General features: G+C 43.9%; 1 protein-coding gene across 17 annotated transcripts in view; it reads right to left on the minus strand.

Annotated features, from left to right (window-relative positions):
* The window catches only part of gramd1bb (GRAM domain containing 1Bb), an 80,079-nt gene that overhangs the window by 27,328 nt on the left and 27,138 nt on the right, over positions 1–25,613 (minus strand). For 2 of the 17 annotated variants that reach the window (XM_076735791.1, XM_076735789.1), the window contains exon 1: positions 12,714–13,330. The exons of 12 other annotated variants lie outside the window; for them this stretch is intronic. In XM_076735791.1, the coding sequence (XP_076591906.1) occupies positions 12,714–12,736 (23 nt within the window). In that variant the 5' untranslated portion in view covers positions 12,737–13,330. 3 more of the 17 variants (XM_076735788.1, XM_076735790.1, XM_076735787.1) reach the window with 3 other exon arrangements.

The following is a 25,613-nucleotide window of genomic DNA, read 5'->3' on the forward strand; positions in this document are numbered from 1 at the left end:
CTGCATACACTGTGTTCCCAGCTCTCAAGTAACTGCATCCACCACCACCACTGCATGTTTTCCTGCAAACGATGTAAAGCACCACCCAAACAAACACATATTCTGCCTCAAAGAAACAAAGATGGAATCATCACACAATGTGCAAGTGCGGCTCTTTTCCACGTCAAATCCTAGCTTGGTTAATAATTCATCAGTCAGCTTTCATCATATAACCAGAAGCACAAACGTTCACGCTCAAGCTTAATTCTTTTGGTTGTACTATTATGTACCCGCATAGGTTTATATTGTGGTAAGTAAAGTAACTCAAAGGTTGCCAGAGAAGCAATACCTTTCATGATTAAGAACTGTGTTTGGGTAACAAATCCCAACTGAAAAAATACAAGAGAAACAAAACTGTGTTCCGTAAAAGAAAACATTAACAGGGGGATCATCCCTCATAGCTTCCGTCTGCGTAGAAACCAAAAGGACTTCATCACAGGAACCCCCACTTGTTGTTTTTAGCAGATGAGGAATTCACGGATCACCTCGCCTTTCCAGATACATGGCAGTAAACAATAGGGACACGGCTCCATCATCAGCAAATGGATGACTAAGCCCAATATCAGCCATTCACACAACTGTTTGCTCTTTGAACCAGCATGGTGGTGTGTGGATAGAGCGAACACGCAGCTGACACTGGGCTGCAGAGGAGCGGACAAAAGCTGCTATCACAGCTGCTTTGTTAGAAATGGCTTCATGAGACAAAACACTGAGAGTTTGACATAAAGCAAGAGTACCTGCTGAGGCTTTATCTCTGGACTGTAATGCTCGGGGCATTAAATGAAAACGCACAATGAGTTATTCAGCTGAATAACAGACACGAGGGTTGGGCCATGTCTACTGATCTGGCATATGAGGATTCCCAGCCCATCCTCACGTACTCCCCAAGTCTGTTACAGCCTTGTTATAAGAGTAGCATGACTCCTTTAAGGAACAGGGCAGTGTGTGCTGTGTGTGTGTGTGTGTTTGTGTGTGTGTGTGTGTGTGTGTGTGTGTGTGTGTGTGTGTGTGTGTGCTGGGTCTGTGGTTGAGTGATGGCTGTATTCAGAGCAGACAGGTGTTGCCTATCAAGCAGAGTTAGAGGGTTAGCAGTGAAGCTGTCTGGTGGCAGTAAGTCTGCCCATGAATAAACACTGCAGCTTCTCAATACTCAAGAAGTTCCCGGTCTTGCTTGTCAGCTGCTGGGTAAAAGTGCAGGTTCGGGTTAGCCCTGACGCTGGCTGCTGTGCTTCCCGGCCATGGTCTGGAAGCTGCAGCACGAACACTGAACACAATGCTTAAGCTACCTCATCTGATTCCAAAATATTTTAAATATCAGACATTATGATCAATTGCTCTTGTTTGCTAATTAATTGAAATGCTTTTATTGTACTAACAGTGACAAGATCTTGGCAGGTGTTCATTTCGCCCTGGTGTTGGTGTGGCTGTGTGGGTGGTGCTGGGGGAATAGATGGTATGATGGTAGAGAGCTCAGTGGTCATCAGTGATGGCATCTTCCATCGGCCCAACGCTAAGAGAAACGGCTGTTACTACCTGCACAGCAGCTGTGTATTACTACAGACATATGACACAGAAGTCAGTTTTGATGCCATGAAGGACAACACACCTTGGGGTGTACTGACAAAACAAAACAAATTCAATTTTAAAAGGCTCATTGGAATTACACACAGCAATCAGTGATGTGAACACATGCTTCTCTCATGGAAACTGGTGTTTTCAGCAGTGCTCACGTGAGCTATCGAGTTATGCAGCTGCATTGATTAAGTGGTCCGAAGACTTCCGTGCAGTTCAGCAGAAAGAGAGCGAGCTGACAAACAATTTAACAATTAAAAAGCCATTTCACTCTGAGCACCGCCCACACGACTACAAAGCTCAAACAAAGCTCAGCTTAGAATGAATATCGCTATAGCAACAGTGAACAGAGAGAGAGAGTGGTTTAAATATTCAGAGTGCGACTAAATATACTTCACCAGCTCCGCCGGTAGAGATGCTGTCTGAGCGGGAAACACAGCAGGCAGGCAAAGAGAGAGAGAGCATGCATCACGGCCCATCAGGGCTTCGTTTTTCACATTCAATGACTGATTTCTGAACTTACTGAAACACATATCCATCATTCAAATGCATGGATATTAGCATTTTAAAAACTGATACTGCACGTTAAAGAACTCTAACTATGCTTTGTGGTATACAGCATAACTTCAAATACGAAATTTAAGTGACAGAAAACTCTTTGTAACCCAGCACTGCAATTTAGCTCAGACAGATGAAGAACATTACGGGGTTACAGACTGTAAATCACAGCTTATTCTGATCCAAATGCTCTACATCTCGCACTATTAACATCTCGCTGGATTATTAAAACACTGAAATCTAACATTTTGTACCGCACAGCATGTTCATTTGCATACTGTGTGAGAGGGATCGGTCCCAGAGGCTCAAGCACAGAACTCATCTGCATTACAGCGCTCTGCACAGACAGAGAGACGGCTGACTTCAAGGTGTTGATCAGGCAGGAATCCTGCGTGTCACTCAAAGCAGGTCAGGTTTGTACATATGGAGTAAAAAAAAAAAAAAAAAAAAAAAAAAAAAAAAACCTACAAGAGAAACAAGCATGCTGCTTGTGCCTCTTTGTTACAGTCTTTTCTTTAAATAAGCTCTAAAGCTCTAAATCCAAGCGGCTCAAGCTGTCCAATCGTTCAGCTTCACAATAGAACAGAGTTCCGGGCCTTTCTAAAGGCCCTGCTTGTTTCCACAGTATTGCTGACCCTGGAAAATACCCATCTGGCAGTGGCCCTTCAGCTCCGCTTGGTTTGAAAAGGCCACGAGGAACGCCATGCTCACCAGCAACCACTGCGCATGCACACACGGGAATGCGCATTCGGTACACACACGCAGACATAAACACGGACATGTGTGTGGACACATACGCCCACGTACTGCAGAAATACATGACAGCTCAGTCTGCTTTCGCTCAAATGACAAACTCAGTAACGTCACACACCTAGCAAATCTAGCAAATACTACAAACTCAACAAGGGCTGTACATAATACACAATCTCACCCATGCTACCCCACCCATCCACTCTCTCTGCACACGCACACTGGCACTAACATGCATCACAGAGCCCGCCATACCCCTGCTGAAAGACACAGTCCCTCAACACCTCGCCGTAGCAGCCTTCAAGGCAGCGGCAGCCCTCGTTGGCCACCGTCACACACTCAAACACCACCATGTCCTCGTAGTCAGCCCCCAGTAATGAGCTGTTCACCCAGCGGATCATTCCAAGGACTGCGCCCCGCACTTTCCTTTCTCTCGCAGCGTAAAAGAAGAAAGGTAGCTGGACAGATAAATGGAGAGAGAGAGAGAGAGAGAAAAGATGGAAGTGGCAGGCGGGGAGATTTTCTTCAGCAGGCTTAGGGCCACTGATCTTCCCCGGCCAGCTCTGATCTCCTAATAACCAGCTTACAGCGCCCTTAACACCACCTGCCAAAGAAGAGGCATTGGTGGTCTGAGATGCAGCAGCCCTCCCCTTGGACTCTCCTTCTAAACAGTACGTTGATCTTCAGGCAGGGAAACTAATCATTATGCAGGCGCCATGTCATTCTGCTTGAATGCAGGCAGGTAGGCAGCCTTTTTGTTCCCAGCACTAACCTGGTCGTAGCCATGTAGAGAGCCGCTCCGCAGCGATCAGCCCTTTTCAAACGGCTTCATTCATGCAGCGGGATGAGGCAGAGGAGGAAGGAGAGGAGTTGGAGGAGGAGGAGGGGGGGGAAGGAGAGAAGAGAGAGGGATAAAGGGGAGGAGGGTGGATGAGTTCTGGAGCATGCCAGGAGGATGGGGGGGTGGAGGAGGAGGAAGCAGACGCAGCAGACGGAGATAGAAAGAACGTGTTTTCCTGGCAGACGAGGAGAAACCACTGAAGCTGGAGCTCAGGCTCCGTCTCTTTCTCTCTCTCCTCCTATCATCCGCTCTCTTCTCTTTTGTCTATGGGGGCTGAGCTCCTGTTCTCTCAAGCAACCTGCACTTTTCTATTCCCCCCTTTTTTCTTCCTCCGCTCTCCCAGCCGTTGGATCGTCCGCCCGATTACTGCATCCGCTAGTATCCAAGCAAGGCTCTCCTCTCGCGATTTCAGCCCCCCGTTCACAGAATTTCACGGCTGCAGACTGACAATAGATGGAAGGAGATTGAGGATGAATGTGCGAGTGGATAGAGAGAGAGAGAGGGTGAGAGACAGAGACAGAGCAAATGAGGAAAGAGATGGCTTTCACTTTGCATTCCACCTCTACTTGGTGCTGGTGCACTGAGCCTGCTGCTTCCTCAATTATTCATGTGTTTCATGAATGGAGGGGCTGACATCACCAGCATTCAGGTCACTTTACATTCGAAGCTCCTTCTAAATCACACAATAAGCTGGACCGGGCTTTGTGGTAAACATTATTCGTAGATACACACACTCTGTTCTCACACACACACACAGACACTACACTAGCGGTCCATAATCAGCAAAAGTAAATGCAAAGGAAAATCTTCTCAGGTATTCATGGTGAATACATGTGAAATAAATGCAAGTAGAACACATACACTCAGGCATGAGTCAAGATAATATTTTCAGAGTGGCAGCACACTGCGTCATGTGTTTTCTCTAAATCCAACTATTGCAAAACTTGTGGCTCTAGATGTTTCCTTCCAATATCCAACAAATAATTAGAATGAACGCCCCGCTGCAAAACCAATATCACCTGACACATCCTGCGCTTTCAGCTGTGTGGCATGGTCCAATAAAGACAGATGACAGGAAATATGAAAGATTATCCACTGTGCATCCTTACCATCAATTTCAAACTGTCCTCCAGACCCTGAGGGCCATCCAACTGAATTTTAACACATCGCCAAGTACAACTTTGGTCCTTAGTCATTCCTGCTGCAGTGTAACGTGCCTACTTGAGTTGATTTCACTGACATTTATTTTGCATAATGTAACGACTGCAACATCAACAAAATATGCTCCTAAATACATGTAGTAATAGTGAATTCAACTTCTGATGAATCAACACCCCCTGTTGGCACTTAAGGTATAATATAATATAATATAATATAATATAATCTTATCTTTCCTTTAGCATGTTCAAACTGAGTGAATTATCCAAACCTGGTATTTTATCTTACGGCAGTTCTAGTAACAACAGAAGATTTGAAAATGCAATCGGCCTTTTTCATGGAAGACATTTTGATGTGTTACAATGACAAAAGCACAAGGGTAAATAATAAAATGAACGAGGGCTGCTTCAGTTCCAGGGTCCAGGTATTGTTCCCGCTGGCTTCCATCCACTGCCAGGCAATGCCGTAACATTTATCTTTATTTCATGTCCTCTTTTGAGTCTCCTCTCCAGCAGAAGCTTGTGAAACATCAGTCACGTGCTTCATGTATGTCAGGATTTATCATTTTTTTAAGTCTCATTTTGTTTTAATCAACTTCCGCTGCAGCTGAGCATACAAACGTTTTCATTTCTACTTCTGGAGTTCCTATTCTGGGTTTTCTTAATGCACAAATTCTAAATGCAAATAAAAACAGGTGGATGGAAGTGAGCTTAATGTCATGGCTTACTGAGAGAGTTGAAAAGAACGGAGCCATCACTCATGTTATTAGTACCGCCTGTGCTTTACCTACTGTAAGAAGGCAAAATGTCTGCTGTGAAAAAGGTCTATTACTGTACATACATTAAAGCCTGAGTGTATTAAAAACCACCATTTGGAACATTACATCACACAATCAGTCTCTGTGTGTGTTATTAATCCTCTTATATACATAATGTGTTATTATATATGTGGGTTTAATGCCAGTAAATGTAAATAATTTCACTCGCTTGGTTGACAATCTAGAGAATATAAGGATGTTGGATGGGGCCTAATTTCAAACATCCACAAACGCAAATTAACTCTTGCAAGAAAATGTCACCCATTCCCTGAAAGGCTTTATCCACAGGGCTGGAACTGAGTGTCCAACACTGGGTTCCAAGAGTTATGGTGGATTACACACTTACTGCAGCGTTGATGAAGTAACTGGTGTTTCCAAATGCAATCAAGGAACAGAATTATTAAACGATGACAGCTACAATATTACTGACTTCATTCAGCATTCCCACTGCTCATTCTTTTCTGAGTGACATCTTATCAACCCTAAACCAACACTGATTATCCTCCTGAACATGGCAGGAAAAAAATCATTTTAAAATAATCTATTCACACGCACAAAAAGATTAGCACAGGCAGTAATCACCTCTGTATCTCCACAAAGAAGCCCTGAGCTGTGCTGCTGGAAAGACCTGACCCCGGGGCTGCAGCATTGCTGGCTGCCTCTGTGGGAGCGCTGAGTGGAGCCGCGCTGTGGAACAAAGGGAGCTGGTCCACTGAGCCGAACCACTGTGTGCCCAGATAAGCCTGCCCAGCCTCACACCAACAACTGACCTACTTAGAGGACCTCTGTTCTCATTGTTGTTGCAGGAGACACACAGATGGTCAAACTGACCACACACTCTGAGACATGTTACAGTAGGTATTGAACCGCCATGAGCACTGAGCTGTTGATTCACTCATCTGATTCACTAATGACTGACACGCTTGACAGGCTTGAATAGCTTCAATTTCATTTTTTCCCAATTAATTCTGGTGTTGATTCAAGCCGAACGTTAAAGACTCCAACAGACGTCTCCATCTTTCTGAGAGAAGGGCGTGCTGTTTACCGAATTGTCATGGCAACATCAATGTGGCGACGCCTGGCTGGGTCGGAAATGTCTGTCAGCCCGACTGTGTCTCGGCCGTGCAGTTGCCATGGCAGCCAGTCAAGCCATTCATGTGCACCGCCACTTGAAGCGTTCCCAACTAGAGGGAGAAAGAGAGAGCTGGAGGAGGGTGTGTGTTTGTGCGTGTGAGGGGGTGATGCCGCTGCATACAGCATTAACACACATAATTAGCAATCTACAAAGCCCTGGAGTTTAAGTGCACTTTGCTGTGAACATGTTACGGACTGAAAGGAGTTATATCAGTGGGGCCCCGACGGCTGACATCTTCATTTCACTCACAGCGAGAGGACAGTTTGAAAGATCAGGGCACATCAGCCACTGCAGGACGAAAACAAGCAAATACAGAGTGAAACCACTGCATGTCACTGTATACCGTTCCTTAAACTATTTCAATCCAATCCCACAAGCATAACTTTAGCATTGAGTCCCAGGCTTAATTAAAATGCCCAATTATCCTCAATGTGTGGCAACCTAACATTGGCAGGCCTGTAACAATTTTTGGGTTCTCATTGAAGCTACGACCTACTGCACCTCTGGGTACTAGAACCCGTTTTAAAAGCAGCTATAATTAAACACACTGATTTAAATTCAAGAGCGCAACTCGTCCCGGTGAGGTAATTCAAGGACTCGGCAGAGATGTCAGAAGGGGACAGGAGGGGACAGGAAACTGGCGACCGGATTAAGCTCCTGTGGGACACGTTGTCCCGGTGGGACGGGACACAGCCACTGCCATCTGCAGGGGATATCAAGATGGAAGGAAGCGGGCTGGGTGACAGAGAGCAGCGGGCAGAAAGAGGACGCTCTCTCTCGGAGAGGCAGAGAAGGAGTACGTGTACGTCAGCTCAGGGCGAGGGTACTTTGTTATCCTCAAATTTTGCGACACTTGTCACATCGAGAAAAGCTGCCACGATGTGTTGACAAGAAGCATCTTAAAGAATGATGTTAATGCTGCAGTTGACAGTTTTTGGTGAAGCAAAAATGATCTGACTCCTGAACAAAAAGGTCTATCTCTGTAGGGATCTTTTCCAAAATGTTGTCAGACATTTAGAATAACTATCTGAGCTTGTTTGTGGCAAAAAACAAGCACTTTCAGTGGACGTATTGTGACGGGCACATTTGCCGTCAAGGATTACGTCGCAGCCATTGCGGCCTGTTTTGCGGCTGCCAGCTAAGGTGATCTACTGGACCAATTCCAAAACTTTTGGTACCTATTAGTCAATTAGACCCTAAAATGTGTAAGTGTGAGTGTACCGTTTGCATATCGATGCTCCAACATCGCAGCTCATCTCTGCATGCTGTAGTCTGGTTGTAGGCTATCCAATTGCATCTAGAGGCAGTTTGGTCTGTGCCTTGGAAAATGCACCAACCTACCTGTTCAAATGATGATTTTTTTTTTTTTTTAAATACAAACATGTACATTGTAACTTGGAAACACATTAAATGGGAAAATCTTACTTCCCCTTTTCTGACAGTTATGATGTCACGTGGCACCCTGATGAACACAGGAACACAAGTTTACAGCACTAAAAGGAGACTGGTGAGCAGGAAGTCATTTTCTTTGCTGGTGTACAGTAGCGTTAGCGATTCAAGGCAGGGAGGAGGGGAGCACGTTCTGATTGTGCTTTTAAAAAGCTTAATGGAAAATGGTCTTATTGTTTGGACAGGCTTCATTTGAGAGACAAGTGTATGGAATGCTAATGTGATGTCCTTTCATCAGACATCCATCAAGGAGAGGTACACATGACTGTCTGTCCCTGAACGCAGTTTGCAGTCCATTAATAATGAGGCGGACAGAGACAGAGGGAAACAGGGACATTCCCTCCCACAGCAAGGCATGAATGATGTTTTTAAAGTTGTCTGTCTCCAAAAGTTAATCTTTTACAAATCCATAACATTTAATAATTACTGTGGGATTGTCGCAAATATGACCAGCCTTCCTAGTCTTCCTTGTTAACACTTAATGCCAATTTAGGCACAAAATTCCTTCATAATTAAGCGCAACGCAATCATCTATTTTCTTCAGTGACTTTATTGATCACTGCAAATCCAAAGGGTCATCAATAATATCATCTCAATCCCAAAGACAGAAACAAAGTGGGTTATATCAGGAGCAGGCAGGGGAGTGTTTCAGGGAACAATATAGAGCACAATCAGCAATGACAAATGGCTTGTGGGAAGGATGCAGTACTAAAAAAAAGGAAAAAAGGGGATGAGAGAGAGAGAGAGAGAGAGAGAGAGAGAGAGAGAGAGAGCGACAGACAGAGAGAGAGAGAGAGAGAGAGAGAGAGAGAGAGAGAGAGAGAGAGTTAATAAGCTGTGGCCGGGAGGGAAACAATTCTGCAGTTTCTCTCCACTGCAGAGCCCCTGCTGTGAACTTTCCCAAGTCCATTGTGGCCCAGTCTGATGGCGCAGTGCTTTATCTGTGAGGCTGCAGTTGGTTCCAAGCCTTCAAGTCCTCTCTCTCTTAGCTGTGGACATTTCATAATTTTGTTTTCAGGGCAAGTTGAAATAGTTTTGCTTGAGGGAAGGCATTTAAAAAACACTCCTGGTGATTACAGTAGATCTAGAGGACCATCTAACCAAGCAGCAGTTCACCTACAGTTAATGCAGGTCTGTTCCCTCTCCCTCTCTAATACTTAACATATTGAAATGAATCTTCTTGGCGCAGAGGCCTGGGAGCTACAATTTTCATGTCAGTCTAAAATAGCCCTGAGAGACATTAGTGGCTCGGCCCTGGATAGCACACGCCTGGGGATGTGGTTAGTATGCATGTATGTATGCGAGGATCTGAGGCATCCGTGCATATGCTGGTGGATGCTGTGAGTTTCCAAGAGTCTTTGATGTTCTGTTTGTGTGTGTGACAGCATGTACGACTCATTGTAGATGCACACAGTACATGCATATGAGAGTGTAGACACATGCACACTTGTGGCTGCGATGGAGCTGCAGTCTCACGGGGATGGAAAGGCAGAAACCGCGGATAAAAGACTTCACTACCCCTTCGCTCTGCTGCTCTGTGACCATGACATGAAACACTGCAGTCGCCTGCTCTGTTTGGCACCGACCAATAAGATAAAGAAGATGAACAGTTGACCGGACAAGTTTGGGGAAAAGATGCACACATGCATTTGTGCATGCAAGTCTGCACTCACAGTCTGTCTAACTGTCCTGCAGCAACAACCGGCCTGTCCATGGTGCCACGTGCGGAGAGTAAGCTCCAGCTCTAGCCTGCTGTCAGGGCCTTGCTGTTGCTACAGCTGCTGCTGCTGGCTGTGTGTGCACATCTGTGTCTGAGTGCAAGTGTGTGTGTGTGTGTGTGTGTGTGTTTGTGTGCAGATTTAAGTCACACCAAATGTCATATCAAGAGCAAACATCCCCACACTGGGGCCACTGCCAAATCCTGAGCAATCTCCCTCTCACACGCATGGATGTACGCACACACGGCCTCTCTCTCTTCTTATCGCTTCCTTGTCTTCTGACAACTAAGTAATGCTGCAAAAATATCACCCCCCCACCCTGGCTCTCAATCAAAGCACGCACTGTGACAAACATACACCCAACAGGGCTGCCTGGTTTCCAATCTGAAAACTCTTTGACACTTGCTTCCCCTGACATCAACTCACAGCACATCACATGAGATGGGTTTTTTTTGGTTGTTACTGTTGAATCATGATCTCAGCTATTCTGTCTTTGGTGGCTTTTGATGCAACTTTAAAAACAAGCAATATTAATAAATAATAATAATAAATATAAAAAATAAAAATGGAAACAATAAATAAGAAAAACTTAAAACAAGGCCTAACCACTGGTGCAAATCTTAACATTGACTAATTCAGTCACGACATCGAAAGCTTTAATTGTAACTTATGAGCGCCATTGAAGACATGAAGGTCTGGAGATCTGATTAAGTAAACGATGTGAATTGCTACTCTGCATTTCTAGACTTTTTATACTCATATTTTGTCATCATTTCAAAGCACATGTGCATTTTGGATCGTCCTCACATTTATTTGTGGTAATCTTGTAAGCCTAAGCATTTTTGTTGGCATTACGCAATAATCAGAAGTTCATTTTAAGCTATCTTGTTTGCACTGGTAAAAACAGCCTGAGAGCCTCCAAGAACCTTTGTCCAGTTCAATCACGTACACGGAGAGCTCTAAATCAGTTAGTGCTGATAAACCACTGTATCCAGCGCAGATAAATCAGCTGCTATAGCCATCAGCAAGCTAGTGGTTTATAACACCCAGGATAACAAATGTGCTGATTGAGGTATTGATTGATGGAATGACCTCTAGGTCACACTGTTTTGCCTATGTAGCAGATTGTCCCTGAAAGAACAGAATACAGCTCTTAAAGACATGTAAGATTTGAGCTAGATCGCCCCAGTGATGAATCTGCGAGTGGGAATTGATACTTTATCATTATAATTTGCTCCTTGATTGATTTTTTTCTTTATTTTGAGGTGGATTGAAACACAGCTGGACTGAAGCTTTTGGACCATTTTACATGTTTGAGACTTTCTTTAATAACACTTTCTTGATTAAAAGCTCAAAGCATTGTAACATTTTGTACTTTTGGAGTGGAACTGCATACATACATACGAACATACTGTTATATAACATGACAGCATGGCAGCAAACTATGGTGCTGCAAACAGATTAAGTGACGACAGACTCAGGTTTAATAGTGTTTCTATGCTGCAGAATGATAAAGAGGCCCTGGAATGGTCACACTCTCTCTCACACACACACACACGAACAGGAAGACACATTGGCTGACACACACATACAGTATGCACTCACTCTGATTAATCTTAAGAAGCCCTGAGAGGAAATTTTCAAAGCTACAGTCCACAGCCTAAAGAAAAAATGACTGGAGGATTAAGTGATTGATTTGAGATTTGAGAGGCATAAAAAATACGAGGAGGGGAGAGAAGAGAGGGATGCAAATGAGAGAAGGGCACAGACAAATATAGAGAGAATGAAAGAGAGACAGAGACGTCAGGGAAAAGAAGAGGTCCTCATGAAAGTGAGAAGGAAGCAAGCGGGACGCACGTTGCCGAAACTGCTCCCCCTCTCATTTTTTTCCTCCTGCAGTGCTCTGTAATTCGTCTCTAAAAATATCAGGCAAGAGGAGGAGGAGCATAAACAAACACAAGGGGAGGAGAGCAGAGGAGGAGGGAGGATGGAGGGAAAAGTGCACGCACTGTGGCCAGCAAAACAGGTTAAAAAAGAAAGTGAGAGAGGGGCCACCTGGATGTGGATCTGTTTGTCCATGTGAGACAGCGAGGGGAGCGGGAAAACAAGCGAGGAAGGCAGCGAGAGTGAAAGCCGGGGAGAGACGGAGCGAGCATGTGCCTGCTCTTTTCCAGGCAGCCACGTGAGCGCTTCTCCTCAGCTGCTCCGCTCACACTGAGCCCGCCAGAGGGGAGCAGAGCGGGGTCGCCACAGCCACAGTGAGGGGGAAAAAAAAAAAAAAAACCACTAGCCCACACTGCATATACACACTCTGGTCACGGCTTAGCAGTGTCCTGGTTGAGCCGTTGTTGCAAAGTGACACATTATGTGGAGATTTACGTAACCATATAGAATCTGCACAGGTGCAGATGGACAGATAAACACAAACATATCTAATGTGCTCTTTGTTAAAAAAGCACAGATATTTGACAGTCCATACAGCCTTGCAAAGAGAGCACGTAGCTTTAGATTGGTATTTGTCAATACAGCCACAGTCTGGCCAGAAAATGGTCACAGACGTCAAATCCCTGCCTGGGTTGTGCTTTGCATACACGACAGCCTTAAAGCTATACAGAGAGAACAGGTTACACAATCAGACACACAATCAGAAGAAAACATCCATCTATTGAGCCTTACCAGGCGAGCTTGAAGCCTTTCATTAGTACAGCGAGGAGTGTCTGACATCCATAGCGTGTTGTGGGCACTGGGCTGCCCGTTCACACCGCCGCATGCTGACTGACAGCCTGCCAAAGCCTCACCTCCCATACACAGAGCAGGAGAGATGCACAGAGGGAAGAAGGGAGGAGTGGATGCAGAGGCAGATGGATGGTTGGGGACTTAAGTCTGGAAGGATGATCTTCAGCTTTGCCCACCTTTCCTTCCTTTCCTACATTCTTTCGCTTGTATCGAGGTGCCGCAGTGCTGAACAATGTGCCAGAAATTCACACCTCCCTGGGGTTCTTCAGTTTTCCCAAAAGAGAAGGAGGTGACCTGTGCTGCAATGATTACCGCGCAAACTGCAGCATGCAGCAGAAGCAGGAGGGCTAGCGGTTGCAGATAAACGCCGACATGACTGGCCGCTGCTCCTTTTTAACTCTGTCTTTTCTACCGAGCTATCACACTGTCCCTCAAAGCTCCCGTTCGCTCGCTCAAACTCTCTCCGTCTCTCCCTCAGTCTCCGCTGCGGATGAAAGCTGCACTTGCTGTGCTCACAGTGAGCAGGCGCAGGATCTCTCCCCTATGCCTCCCCCCCCCCCCCCCCCCCCCCTCCTGTTCTCTCTGTCCTCTTCCCTAGATGGCTCTCTTTCTCTATTTCTCTCCAAGATAAGCCTAGCTGGCCCAGTGTGGAGGACTAGAGCAGGATTGTAGCCTCTGGCCATAACATCCGCTGTGCAATGACCCCCACCCCAACCTGCAGCCTCTATGCTATGTATGAGAAGGGTATTAAGTGGGGGGACCTGCTGCAGTTCTTTCCTCTTGTATTGGACTCCATCCTTGATCAGCGTCAGCAGCTAACCCGGTTAATCTCTTAATGCATTGAGTGTACTGGGGTACTCCCTGTGTTTGGAGCTGTGTGCTGCGTATGTGTTCTGCATACATAATGAATCAGATGGACATCTTGGTGACTCAGCTTGCTTAGTTGGCTGCTAAGTGCTTTATAACTGCAATAAACTGAATTTCAATCTAACCAGGGCCTTTTGTTAATCGTCCTCATTCGCCTAATTGACCGGCATGGCAGACCTGTCAAGCTGTGGATTTCTCCGCATGCCAAAACAGTGTGCATGGCTCTCTAATTACAGTGTTATTGTGTATCTCAAGAGTCAGGAGCGTGCTGTTTTTTTTTCTGCCTTTCCAAAACACAGAAACCAGGTGTTAGCATGCCCAGCTAACTGGCTTACTACCCACAGTAACAGCCGAGCATTATGTCCAAGGTAACTCCATTATTCAGAGGGGTTACAGGTTCTGTTTGAAAATCACAGGACTGAACACCCACCCTGCGGGAGATCAAATGCTACTGGCAACTGCTGCAAACCCTCCAAACCCTGCTTTCTCTTTGCTCTGAGGAAGTTTTAGATTTCAGCATAGCTTACCACGTTATGTTTGCCAAACTCACTGCCTTCAGCAAACAAGTTTTTTCGTATTATATCAAGCCGCTCAATCAGAGTTCAACAGAGTTTTAGCTTTAGAGATGCTGGCTAGCCGGCTACAGTTTAGAAAACCCCATGGCTGCAGTTGGAATTCGCCAGAGAAGCTGGCTTTTATAGACTTCTGTCTGAAACCGAAGACCCTTTGTAGGTCATTTGCTTTATACTGTGATTTCTCAAGATAAATGATTTAAAAACACTTGAATCTGAATCAAAAACCTGTAATCTCATCTCAGCTATATTTGAAATGGATTAACCTTTAAATTTCTGTAGTCCACTAACGTCCGAAGAAGTGGTGGTTTAACCCTTGACCCCTTCAGACCACAGGGGTCAGAGAGCAACCGACCATTCACTTCACCAGAGCCTGTCAAGAACAATGGCTGACCTGACCGCAGGCGCAGGGTCAGGGCGCAGAACATTCTTCCTGTTTAATCTTCTTAAAACTGCAAGTTACAAATTACACCTCATTAGGGATGGCTTATACTACAGCTAATGCAGACCCCTCTCCACCATCAGAGCTGGCATTATGGTTGCCTGCATACAAACACACACACACACACACACACACACACACACACACGCACACACACGCACACACACGCACACACACGCACACACACGCACACACACACACACGCGCTTGCATGTTCCAATGATGTACAGATTTCATTAATGTTATTTAACTGATTGATCTAATTTATCTGTCACTAATTGATTCCTGTAATTGACGCTCTTTTGTTGTTTGTTTTTATTTGTTCCGTGATGGCAGTACAAATCAAAGCACTTAGCACACAGCAATATAAAGTTGTTGTTATTATTGTTATTGAGCTCATCCTGCTGAGTCACTGAGCTCCATTCACTCACTCCGCTTTTTTCAGATGCAGATGGTGCCAGGAGAGAGCGAGCGCAGGACTGACTGATAGAGAGGCGAGCAACCAAAAAAGATAATGGCACGCAGACGATGCAGTGCGCTCGGGCTCTTGGCCTGAGGGGACACATGAAAGTGGGCCCCACGCCAGGTTCTGGATGTGAGATCAGTAAATAGCTCTGAGCTGACCGCTACCTTTGGTGATGCATACAGTGGCAGGATCTTGTGACTTTGTTACATTAATTTTCCAGAGACTTTTGCCCAAGGCCTTAAACAGGCCAAGGAAAATGCCTCACTTAAGACACATTTTACCAAATTATAACAATATAGTGCACTTATGTGGTCTGATATATTATTATGCTTCTCCTCGGTTGCTGATGCATTCATTAAGTAGCACAGATTCATTGGATTATTTCAGGTAGCTGAAAACATATTCTTAATCATTACTTTGTGAGTATTACTCTTAGTTTAGTCTATTATTCCAAAGCGTAACCTGGAAAATACAATCTAATGTCTATGTTTGTGCGGCACTGTGTGTAGCTACTGTACATTTCAGCATGCGCGTGTGTGTTTTATTTTTTCTTGCATATTTAGACATGTGTATCTTTAGCTGAGGAGGCCTTCATGAAATAATCTATAACTAGCAATCAATAGCTGGCAGCTGCTGATTCTTAAAAGCGCCTCAGTCCATATTGTGATTACTTTCATTATGAAAACCTCTCAGGGAGAAGGCGATCGTTCATCTCTGTGCCGTGAGGCAGCCGAGAGTAGTCAGGAGGACACAGTCTCTCTCTATTGTTAGCCAGCTTTGCCTCTCCCCAATGTGGCGGGACTGCAGGGGGGAAAAGTGCGAAAAAGAGGCAACGATATGAGAGCGCTCTAATCCCTTCCCAGGATGAAGCAGGGAGCGCTGCAGCCTGAGCTTCAGTCAAGCAAGAGGACAGTAAGTCATCTCACACAGAGTCCATCTGGTGCCCACCTAGTCATTGCTTGCAACAATTAGACTGGTGATGGCCATGATTCCTGGGAACATCCACATCTCTCTGTCATAGACAAGCAGCTCATTTTGACCCAGCTTCCTCGACTAATGTGACTGATGCAATAAAAGAGCATGCACTGTTATTTCCATTAACACTACTTTATAAAAAGACCATATCAAAGCAGCCAGAGGAGTCATTGTGACATTTTATTACTTCTGCATCCCAAAAAACACAGGTTCAGTACGTGTACTGTTTGTGCCTGTCAGAAAGAATTATTGGGATTTGGATGTGTCATACCTAAATGCAAACTTAAAAACATGTTCTCTGCATTTGCAAACACTGCAATCAGGAGGTTGTTTGGCTCAGGTTTGGCTCTGTGTTGCATTTTGGTTAGTCAAACTAATCCCATCCATAAGGAACAGGACGTGGGTATGACGCAAATAATACCATGCCTGATTATTCAAAGGTGGATTTTATCCAACAGCACAAATATTTAGTTATATTTGAGCGTTTTGAGGCCTTTGCAGCCTTCCCTTCTTTATTTTGTGTCAGATTTCTTTCATCTTTCTTGATGTGAGCAATGGTAGCTTGACTCTTGCGAGTGCTCTGTCCAGCCTGCCGAGGAGAAGCAGCAGCAGAGTGGTGCTGAATGGACAGCTCCAGAGCTCCAGAGTCAACCACTGACTCAGAGAGGCTCCTCTCACTGACGCCCCCTGCTGACTACAACAACATCTGCAACAGTGAAATACTAATGAGCAAGTAATCAAAAAGGTGTTCCCACTGTCTTCTGGCAAAAGAAAAAAAAAAGAAATTAATTTACTGTCATACTAAAGTAAATAAATGTACACTCTGATTTCCTGAATATGAGCTGTGTTGAATGTGTCCTTTAAAGGGAGGATCATAAAAGAAATAGGTGATTCTCTGGGCTGCTTTGCTTTAAAGTTTGCTTAGAGAAAAGATAAAAAGAATAAAGGTCCAAACTCAACTTTCATGGAGGGAGTCATGCCCTGACAGATAGTATTCATTAGTAATGGTCTGAAAAACAGCGGTCATGTGATTTCTGCATCAGCTTCTTTTTTGGCATCCTTAAACCCTAATCTGGCCCAGAGATTTTTCATTTATTTCTAAGAATAGCATTGGCGGATAATCTGGATTAATCCCTCTACGCTGCTTTGTGGGATTGGACGCCGTGGCGAGTTTGACTCTCCCATTCTGCCTGATGGGCGTTCCTTACTCTGTAACACAGTGAGGATTAAACTGACACTGTTTGTCTATTCATGCTGAATAAATCCCCATAGATTGATCTCTACCGTCTGATCAGAGAGGGAAATGGGTTGGTTGTTTGGTTAGTGTTGACCATGTTAGATAGTCCAAGCCCTCAAGGCCACAGAGGGGAGACAAAGAGCAGAATCTCAGCCTGCAAAGACGGGCATATACAGTTTGCATGTGTGTGAACATACACTCTGTTTATTGATTATTTTTTTATTGATTAAAAAAAATTATTGTAGCATGAAGTATGATGCAAAACAGCAGCAAAAAAATAAATAAAATGAGATTAATTTACTTCAATCTAACTTTCATTTAGTCAAATAGGTGGACTAAGAGCTGCGATTACCAGGTTCTACATGTTTTTTCATGCCTTGATTCAAGGCAGATGGAGATGTAGAACAGACTGGAATGATTAAGCAACAGAGTAACAGGCAACAGATAAGCGAGATAAACATGGAAGCTGTAAGAACAAGGCTAAACAGGTGCAAACGTGGACATCAATGCACAACAGAAACTGGCACATTAGGAGGCCAGAGTAAATTTGATGTTATGCAGAAAACACAGCAGCAGCAGACGTCCCACTGAGGACAGAACAGACACAGCGCAGACAGCCAACACTGACTGAAACATAAAAGCAGCCCAGGGAGGGGCGCCATGATGACAGTGATGATGAATGACAACGTTGTTGAACGATGTTCAACAGCACAAATGAGCAACACTGCGAGGGGATAGACATCATGTTCAATATTAGGTCAACCCGGAAAGTGATAAAGTGAAATACAGATGGCCTTCTGCACGGCTGTCACGTGTGCCATGAATAAAAGAACAAAGTACCGCACGTGCTGACATTAAAGCGCTCATTTAAAAAAGCCCTCCACTTCCTGTTTCTGCTGTAGCAAGCAGGATGAAAATAGGCCGAGGTTTCTTTCTCAACAAACCTCCAACGCACACACATACTCATAATTACTAAACAAAGCAGAGCGAGAGGGAGGAGCAGAGAGAGGTGGCGGAAAATGGAGCTTGGGATTATCCTTATTAACCTCAACAATAGGTTTAGGCTTGAGAGAGAATAGACCTCCACTGAATTCAAGTATCTGGTAATTGTTAATATTAGTCTTGTTAAGACTTAAAGATTATTTCAAAACTCTCTGTTCTCCGATGTTTTTATAATACTCTCGAGGCTACGTATAGGGATGCACTTTTATGTCTGCACCAATACTTTCCCTAATAGGTGGGTTGGGTCGGTCCAGTCCACCAATATGTGTTAAAAGCTCCTCCTTAGTCTCTGACAGTCTAAAATTCAATGTTTCCACCTTTATTCAGCTGCAACAGAGCACAGCACCATGACGCCATTTGATTTATTGATCAGAATTATCCTGAAATAGCACTATGCCACAACATAAATATCAACCCCCTTATGTTACGAATAGAGGAATGGTCCCACTCAGTTAAATGTAGTGATGTTCATCGATTGGAACACCCCTGCATCTGTATACCCACAGTTTAGGCGCTGCAAGCAGTATCAAGAGAGGAAAAGTCAGACTGGTGCATTCCTACCTTCGAACAAATACGCATTTAAAGTAACACAAGCGGCTGTTTACCAAGTACAACTGACTTAAAACACTGACGGCCCAACACTGAGACAATGTAGTCAAAAAACTTAATTGAATAGATCAATATATAATACTATAAATTAAATAATCCAATTCGGTCAGTACACACTGGTCCTTTAAACTAGCTTAACTGAAAAGCAGTGTTGTTCATGTTCGAGAAAATTATTTATTATTTATTAATCTTAAATTTGTTACAATTACTTCTGTCAAAAGTCACTGCACTACTTTGCCAATGACTGCATATAAAAATGATTAGTTACTTTGAAAAGTCACTTTACTTTACTAAATGTCTGCCTCACTTCTCTTGTTAATGCACCATAGCTTCATCATTTCAGCATCAAATTTGAAAACTGTGAAATTTGATCTGTCATTGTACCCATTATTACTGGATACAATGACAGACAGACTGTTTGTCTGCTGTCCTCTGCCACTGTCCACTATTTTTCACATTAAGGTTACGCTTTAGTCAACAAGCTTATACTAACAAATGGAGTGTGTGGCTTTGAGTTAACAAGAGACTGTTAATGGATTGTATTGTCTTATAAAAGGGATATTTAAAGGGAGAAGTGTTTACTTGACTCCAGGAAGAATTACGGCTTCAGTGGTATTATAGAACCATAGAAATATATGATTTTACACTCACAAGACGCCATTAACTGCGTTTGTGTTATCAGAGAGTGAATGACACATTCAGATTCATGATAAGTGATTATCAGTATTAACAAACGGATCATCAGAGCGCCATATCTCTATGGGCTACCTGCGAAAAGGCACGCGAGGTCTGTGTGTGTGCATCTCCAGCCCACACTGGAGCTGGAGCTATTATGCAGTACATCAATGACTCATCACATCCATGACCCTGAGCTCCTCCAATACACAGCCGCTATGTTAAGGAAAATGATGTCACGACACAGAGAGATCAGGTTCAGCTGATCTCTCCAGATCTAGGCCACATCCAGATATGTATGGTATACGGTTTAGCTGCGATCGGATCACTGCACTGCTGACACTGCTGTCTAGGGACAGAAACGTCAAAGTCGGTTGAAGGAAGCCGTTAAACCATACCATGAATTTACAATTTTTAAAACAGATTTATAGTTGAGCAGCAAAAACTGGCACCAGCCCTCTAAACACTGAGCTGGAGGCTGCAGTTTGTATTTTTTTCCTCATCCTTTGATCATTTGGTTTCAATGCCAAAAACCTTTCCAATGTCATCGACACCTTTTTCCACATTGTTCCCAATTACATAACTACACGACGCCAGCTCAGTCGTCACACAATTATGAAATCGCTCCGCATGAGCTCATCGTCAGCGAGCGTGAGATACTGTGGTGTGGAAGTCAGTGCGGTCAGATGTGCCGTCGCTGAGGGCTTGTTCACTGTTGGTAACACTCAAACACAAACCTCAGCGAGTGGAAGAATAACCCCGTCTGTGCTCTCATGCTCTGTCCTCACAGGAACCTTTTGTCTAACCTTTATTTAAACAGGAAAGTTGATTAAAAGCACAGCTGCAGCATGGATGACGCTGTCTAAATGAAGTCCGTGGACAGTTTGTCTTGGTATTTAAGTGGCACTGACACTCACTTGCCCTGAAGCAAAGGCTTGAGGTAGAGTGAGGAAAGCTATTTTTACATGAAAGGACTGGGCCGGTGATGGGATAAGGGATTGGGTGGAGGGATATTGACTGACCCCTCCCAGACAATCCTTCCATCTCGTCAGTCAGGGCTGTTGCTGGAGAGACGACCCTGCCATTATCGAAGCTGGGAGGCGTCCCAGCCCGCAGCTTCAGGGCCACATGCGGACCTTGCTCTTTTCATTCAGATATACAGATGTAAACAGGAAAAACACACTGCTAAACCCCACACAAACACACTTTACATTTGCTTTCCACTGGTTGCTATGCCATTATCACCCACAAGGCCTTCAAGGACGGCACTTGAGCTATTTTGAGCTCCACAAATGATGCACGTCACTCACGGCGACAAAGCAACAATCACCCAGCAAGGCCTCAAGACTTTCAAACACCTCAACTTTGCGCTGATGAAATCTGCAAAGCTAATTTCATGAATCACGATGAAAACCCACTGGTTTGTCGACATCAAGCCTATGCAGTGAATGAAAACCTGAAACCAGGGAGACTGTTGTCCAATGTCCTCAGACGACAACAGGCCTTAGCTGTCTTACATAACTCCTTACGTCGTCCAGCAGATATAATTCAAGTTAATGACACTGAACTGCATACTTTAATCCCAACCTTTAACACTCCAGTTTACACCAATTACTGAAATCACTTTAAACACTGCCCTCTTACCGTCCCGCTAAAATAAACTTCATGTGAATAACCCAGTTCAATTCCTTACTCACCCCTGCTGTTACTGCTCAGTACATTCTACCTTCACCAGTCGACAAGCTGCATGTGTATGTAACATTACACCTCCCCATCATTTATTTCTCTGAAATCAGTTTTCTACTAATACATCACCAATACACAAATTATCACAAGTGACACAGTGGCGTCTCGAATGCTGAAGTACTGTCAATGAAATGTAATACTTCTCTAATCTGTATTTTACAGTAGGGTGTAACATACAATCACTTCTAAAACACTGAAATCAAACATGTAAGGGGGCTTTCTCTCAATATATCTGATTGTGAATTCCATTTCATAAAAAGGATATCTTAAAAAATATCTTCAGTGTTTAAAGGGGTACTCCGTGATTTAATATTGCACTTCCAGGTGGAGGTTGGAGGACTCACTAAAGAAGGACTGAAATATAAATAGTCAAAATCAATGCAGCAGAAGCCGAGATATCCTGACTTTAATCCCTAGTATATGTCAAGAATGTCCATGTCTTTCAAACTCCAAAACTCCAAAACTGATCCATATGTTGTCTCTGGGATGATCATTGCAACATCTTGGTGTTTATTTTCTCAGAAATTACAAAGTTGTTCTGGAGGCACAGAAGACATTATACAACTGTGTTCACTGGCTGAGAAAACTCATCTCGACGAGTGATCTGATGCAGTAAAATCAGTGGAGTGCCCATCATCTGTTAACGTTTTGACCTCATGTCACAGCCGAGAGTTTCACCGGTTCCTCTCCGGTCCTCGCAGCAAGGCTTTGAGGAGTTATCTTTTACGCTACAGATGGGCCACACTGGACCCAAAAATGAAGATCGTGTCTCCACCTCTAACCCTGCGGCGCTCCTGCAGAGGACAATGCTGACAGCGTTTCAGTGAATGATGGTGCAGCAGTTTTATTCCCGGATCTCACACACTGTGAAATCTGAGGACTAGAAGAAGCGGACAGGAACTTGATGCACTTGTGGGATTTATATTCATACAGTGTGTCGTACTGGAACAGCCTCCTCTTTTGGTGTGTGTGAGTATGGCATTCTCAGATGTGATGAATCACTTTCAGGCTCTTTAGCACCATTGATGACTACGATACATACTTTTATTAAAAAAAATGGGGGAGTATATGCAGAGGATGAACAATACTATAATGTGCCACAACCTTTTATGCATCTTCTTGAACGTCATGAAGCACTAAGCTGCCATATAATGTCACTGCCCGTGTGTGGAGTGTCTTTTGCTTGATGAGTTATAGCCTACCTTTGAGGTTTCCATATCAGTTTCTTCCACTTCTTTTGCTTGGCCTATCAGTGAAGGTAGAGAAGAGTGAATGACAGGTTGTGGTAGGTTATCTTCTTTACTTTTCATGATATGATGCTAACTAAAATACACAAGTATCGAAGGCTCATTTCTGGAGCCCTCAGGCTAAAAAACCAAGAGACAACCAATCCTAATGGCTTGTGCTTTTTGTTAGAATCTGTTCTCCCTGGACTTCTTTTGTATGATTCCTGTAGTTGCTTCAGATGACCTTTTCACTGGTAAGAGGACCAAGAACTGCACTTTCAGTCATCTCGATGGTTATTTGGTGAGCGCTCGTCCTGATGTGGCCGTAAATATGCTCTGACTTCTTATTTCAATCTGGGCGATTTAAAACAAAAGATGATTGTTTGATGCTAACATTTCACACAAAATTACATGTGCATTTGTTTGTTTCTGTGTGTGTGTGTGTGTGTGTGTGTGTAAAGCAATGGGTAATTGGATTTGCAGAGTGCAGTCCTTTCACTCCAGTCACTGCTGTCGCCAGTGACTCAATACAAAGCGCCCACATGTACCATGAATCACTGTGATCAGAGGCCCTCAACCACTCCTCCATCTATTCAATCAATTCATTTTTGCTGTGGCACCTGATAATACATTTGCCTCTCCAGTCAGAGCAATTTATTCCCACTCCTTTACCCCTGACTGAGCTTCCCAGCACCTATTGAGAAGTTTCTTTCGGCTGTGCAACACCTTCTCCAGATCTCATGTCTGTCAGTGAGGTAATCAAGCTTAACATTTTCTCACTGAGAGAAATTGATTAACTGAGGAATTTCCTGTTGGGATTAAACACAAAAGCAAGAACACTTTAGCCAATGCTGCGTTGCAGGTTGACACAAAATGCTTCCAACGCTTCAATATTCAGTCAAGACTATGGAGGAGCTGAGAGTGACCCTTGGCGCTTTGTTCTCTTGTAAACATAGGATACAGAGAAAGAGAGGAAGCCCTAAGTAAGAATAATTCATGGCCCCTTTGGATCAGCTAGAGGGGAAATCAATCATGGCTGCTACTGAGCAAGGCAATTCAGAGGAGACAGATTGCATCGCTTGATTTATGAAACCTGAAAAACAGACTCTCCATTAAAGACGAAATATGTTTAAGAAAGGCAATCTGGCACAGAGAATCAAATTTGACTGTTGAAGTCTTTGGAGTTTAGTGTAAATCTTCAACAGCTCTGCATAGCTAAACCCCTGGACGGACCTGCAGCGTTCAGCATTGTACAACTGTGTTATAAATTTTTGCACGACAGATGGATCTCCACCTACAACATATTTAAGTTTTGTCCCTGTGGATACGCGTCTGGATAAGACTGCTTATTTGCAGAAAAAGGTGCATTAAATGTTGCCCTGCTGGGGCAGAGATACAGACATATAGCGGGATCAGCAGGATTGGTTTGCTGATGAACATATGCGACTTATACTGTGAGTCACCAGAGGCCCTGTGATTAGTCACCAGTGAGGGCCTGCTGACAGACACATGGCCCTCTCAGATACAGTAGATACAGTGGGGGCTGTGAGGGGATGTGAAAAACCTGGATGTACATTATGGCTGGCTCTAGTCTGCTCCTCAGTACCTGTCTCCTCATCCTTGCCCACATACTGTAAGTGCCCCAATTTACTACTTTGAGCAGTGCAATGGATTGAATGAGCCCCGGTTTCATTATCTTACAGAACTGAAACCCCCTCTGCAACCAATATTCCATTAATAGGACAGTACGTTAAGTGGGCTCTGGACAAAGACAGGTCTAAATTTAGTTCAGTTCATACCATTAAACAGCATATGTGCATGGCATATCTCCTTGTGTAACTCTGCAGTGAGGCAGACGTCCACACAGCATGAAAACAAGACCTTTCACCAAAGCGGTAAGTGGGTGTGCCAGTGACAGACACATTTTCTACAGACAGGAGTACTTAATGAATCACCTTCAGTGCGACATGTCAACAGCTGGCCCAAAATACAGGCCGTGATATGATAACGACTCAGGCACAGATTGGTGAAAATCTTAAAAATAGCTTTATTAGTTTTGTTTGCGGAAGCTTGATTTTATTGTGAATGAGCGAGAATGCACCCTTTTGAAATTCGTCCAATCAATCCATCCAAAAATTTGAGTCTACAGATAAGGAGCCATATGTCCTGCTTTGAGGTTTATTTCAGAAATTCAGTGGGTGCTGTACCAACTGGGAAAGGGTGCTGCAAGATTTACTTCTTCTTTATTTGGCCCCTCCTTAATAACGTTTAATCATCTAAACACTGGGCTACATTTACATTAACTGCAGCTGATATTACATTTTTAAACATGTCAAGGTGCACAACATTTAAACATGCATTAGTGAATTTGCATATTAGCATTTGTTTCACTCATGAAGCTCACATTTTAGGGCCACAATATTAAAATCCACAGAGAGTGTGTTTTAATTTGAACTCAATGGTTAAATGGACAGTGGAGGAGGAGGCGTTCATCTCACTGACCAGCAGTGCAGGAAACAGCACCAGATTAAAGTTCATTGTCTGACCCGATTTGGCTTTTGTGCGGCCGACCTCACTGATGTTTTGCATGAAAGCTGAGAGCAGGAGAGCAGAGCACACCTGGTACGAGTGATGCAAAGACTGGTCACAGGATTCTTAAACCAGACGCATTTGAGGGATTGGGAGCATGATAATATCACTGCATCTCATGTCATATAGATCACCTCTTCTCTGCAGTTCTGTCAATGGCCAAAGGGTTGTGTGCTCTCCAGTGTTTAACTTCACACTGTCAACACTCCTAATAATTTGAATCAACTGTGCAGCCGGAGGTTTGCTGGCAGAGAAATAGAGAAATGCTCCAATAAAAATCAATAATCAATATTTGATGGCTTTAGTGAACTGCATTAGTAAAGAAAAAAACGATACGAATGACTATTAGTAGGTGTGGAGCAGCGAGCCCGTTTTCTAAAAGAAACTGGAAGCTTTAATCCCCTTTTTTCCCTACTAAAGCAAATGAAATGAGC

Source organism: Chaetodon auriga, chromosome 7 (genome assembly GCF_051107435.1).
Source record: "Chaetodon auriga isolate fChaAug3 chromosome 7, fChaAug3.hap1, whole genome shotgun sequence".
Lineage (NCBI taxonomy): Eukaryota > Metazoa > Chordata > Actinopteri > Chaetodontiformes > Chaetodontidae > Chaetodon > Chaetodon auriga.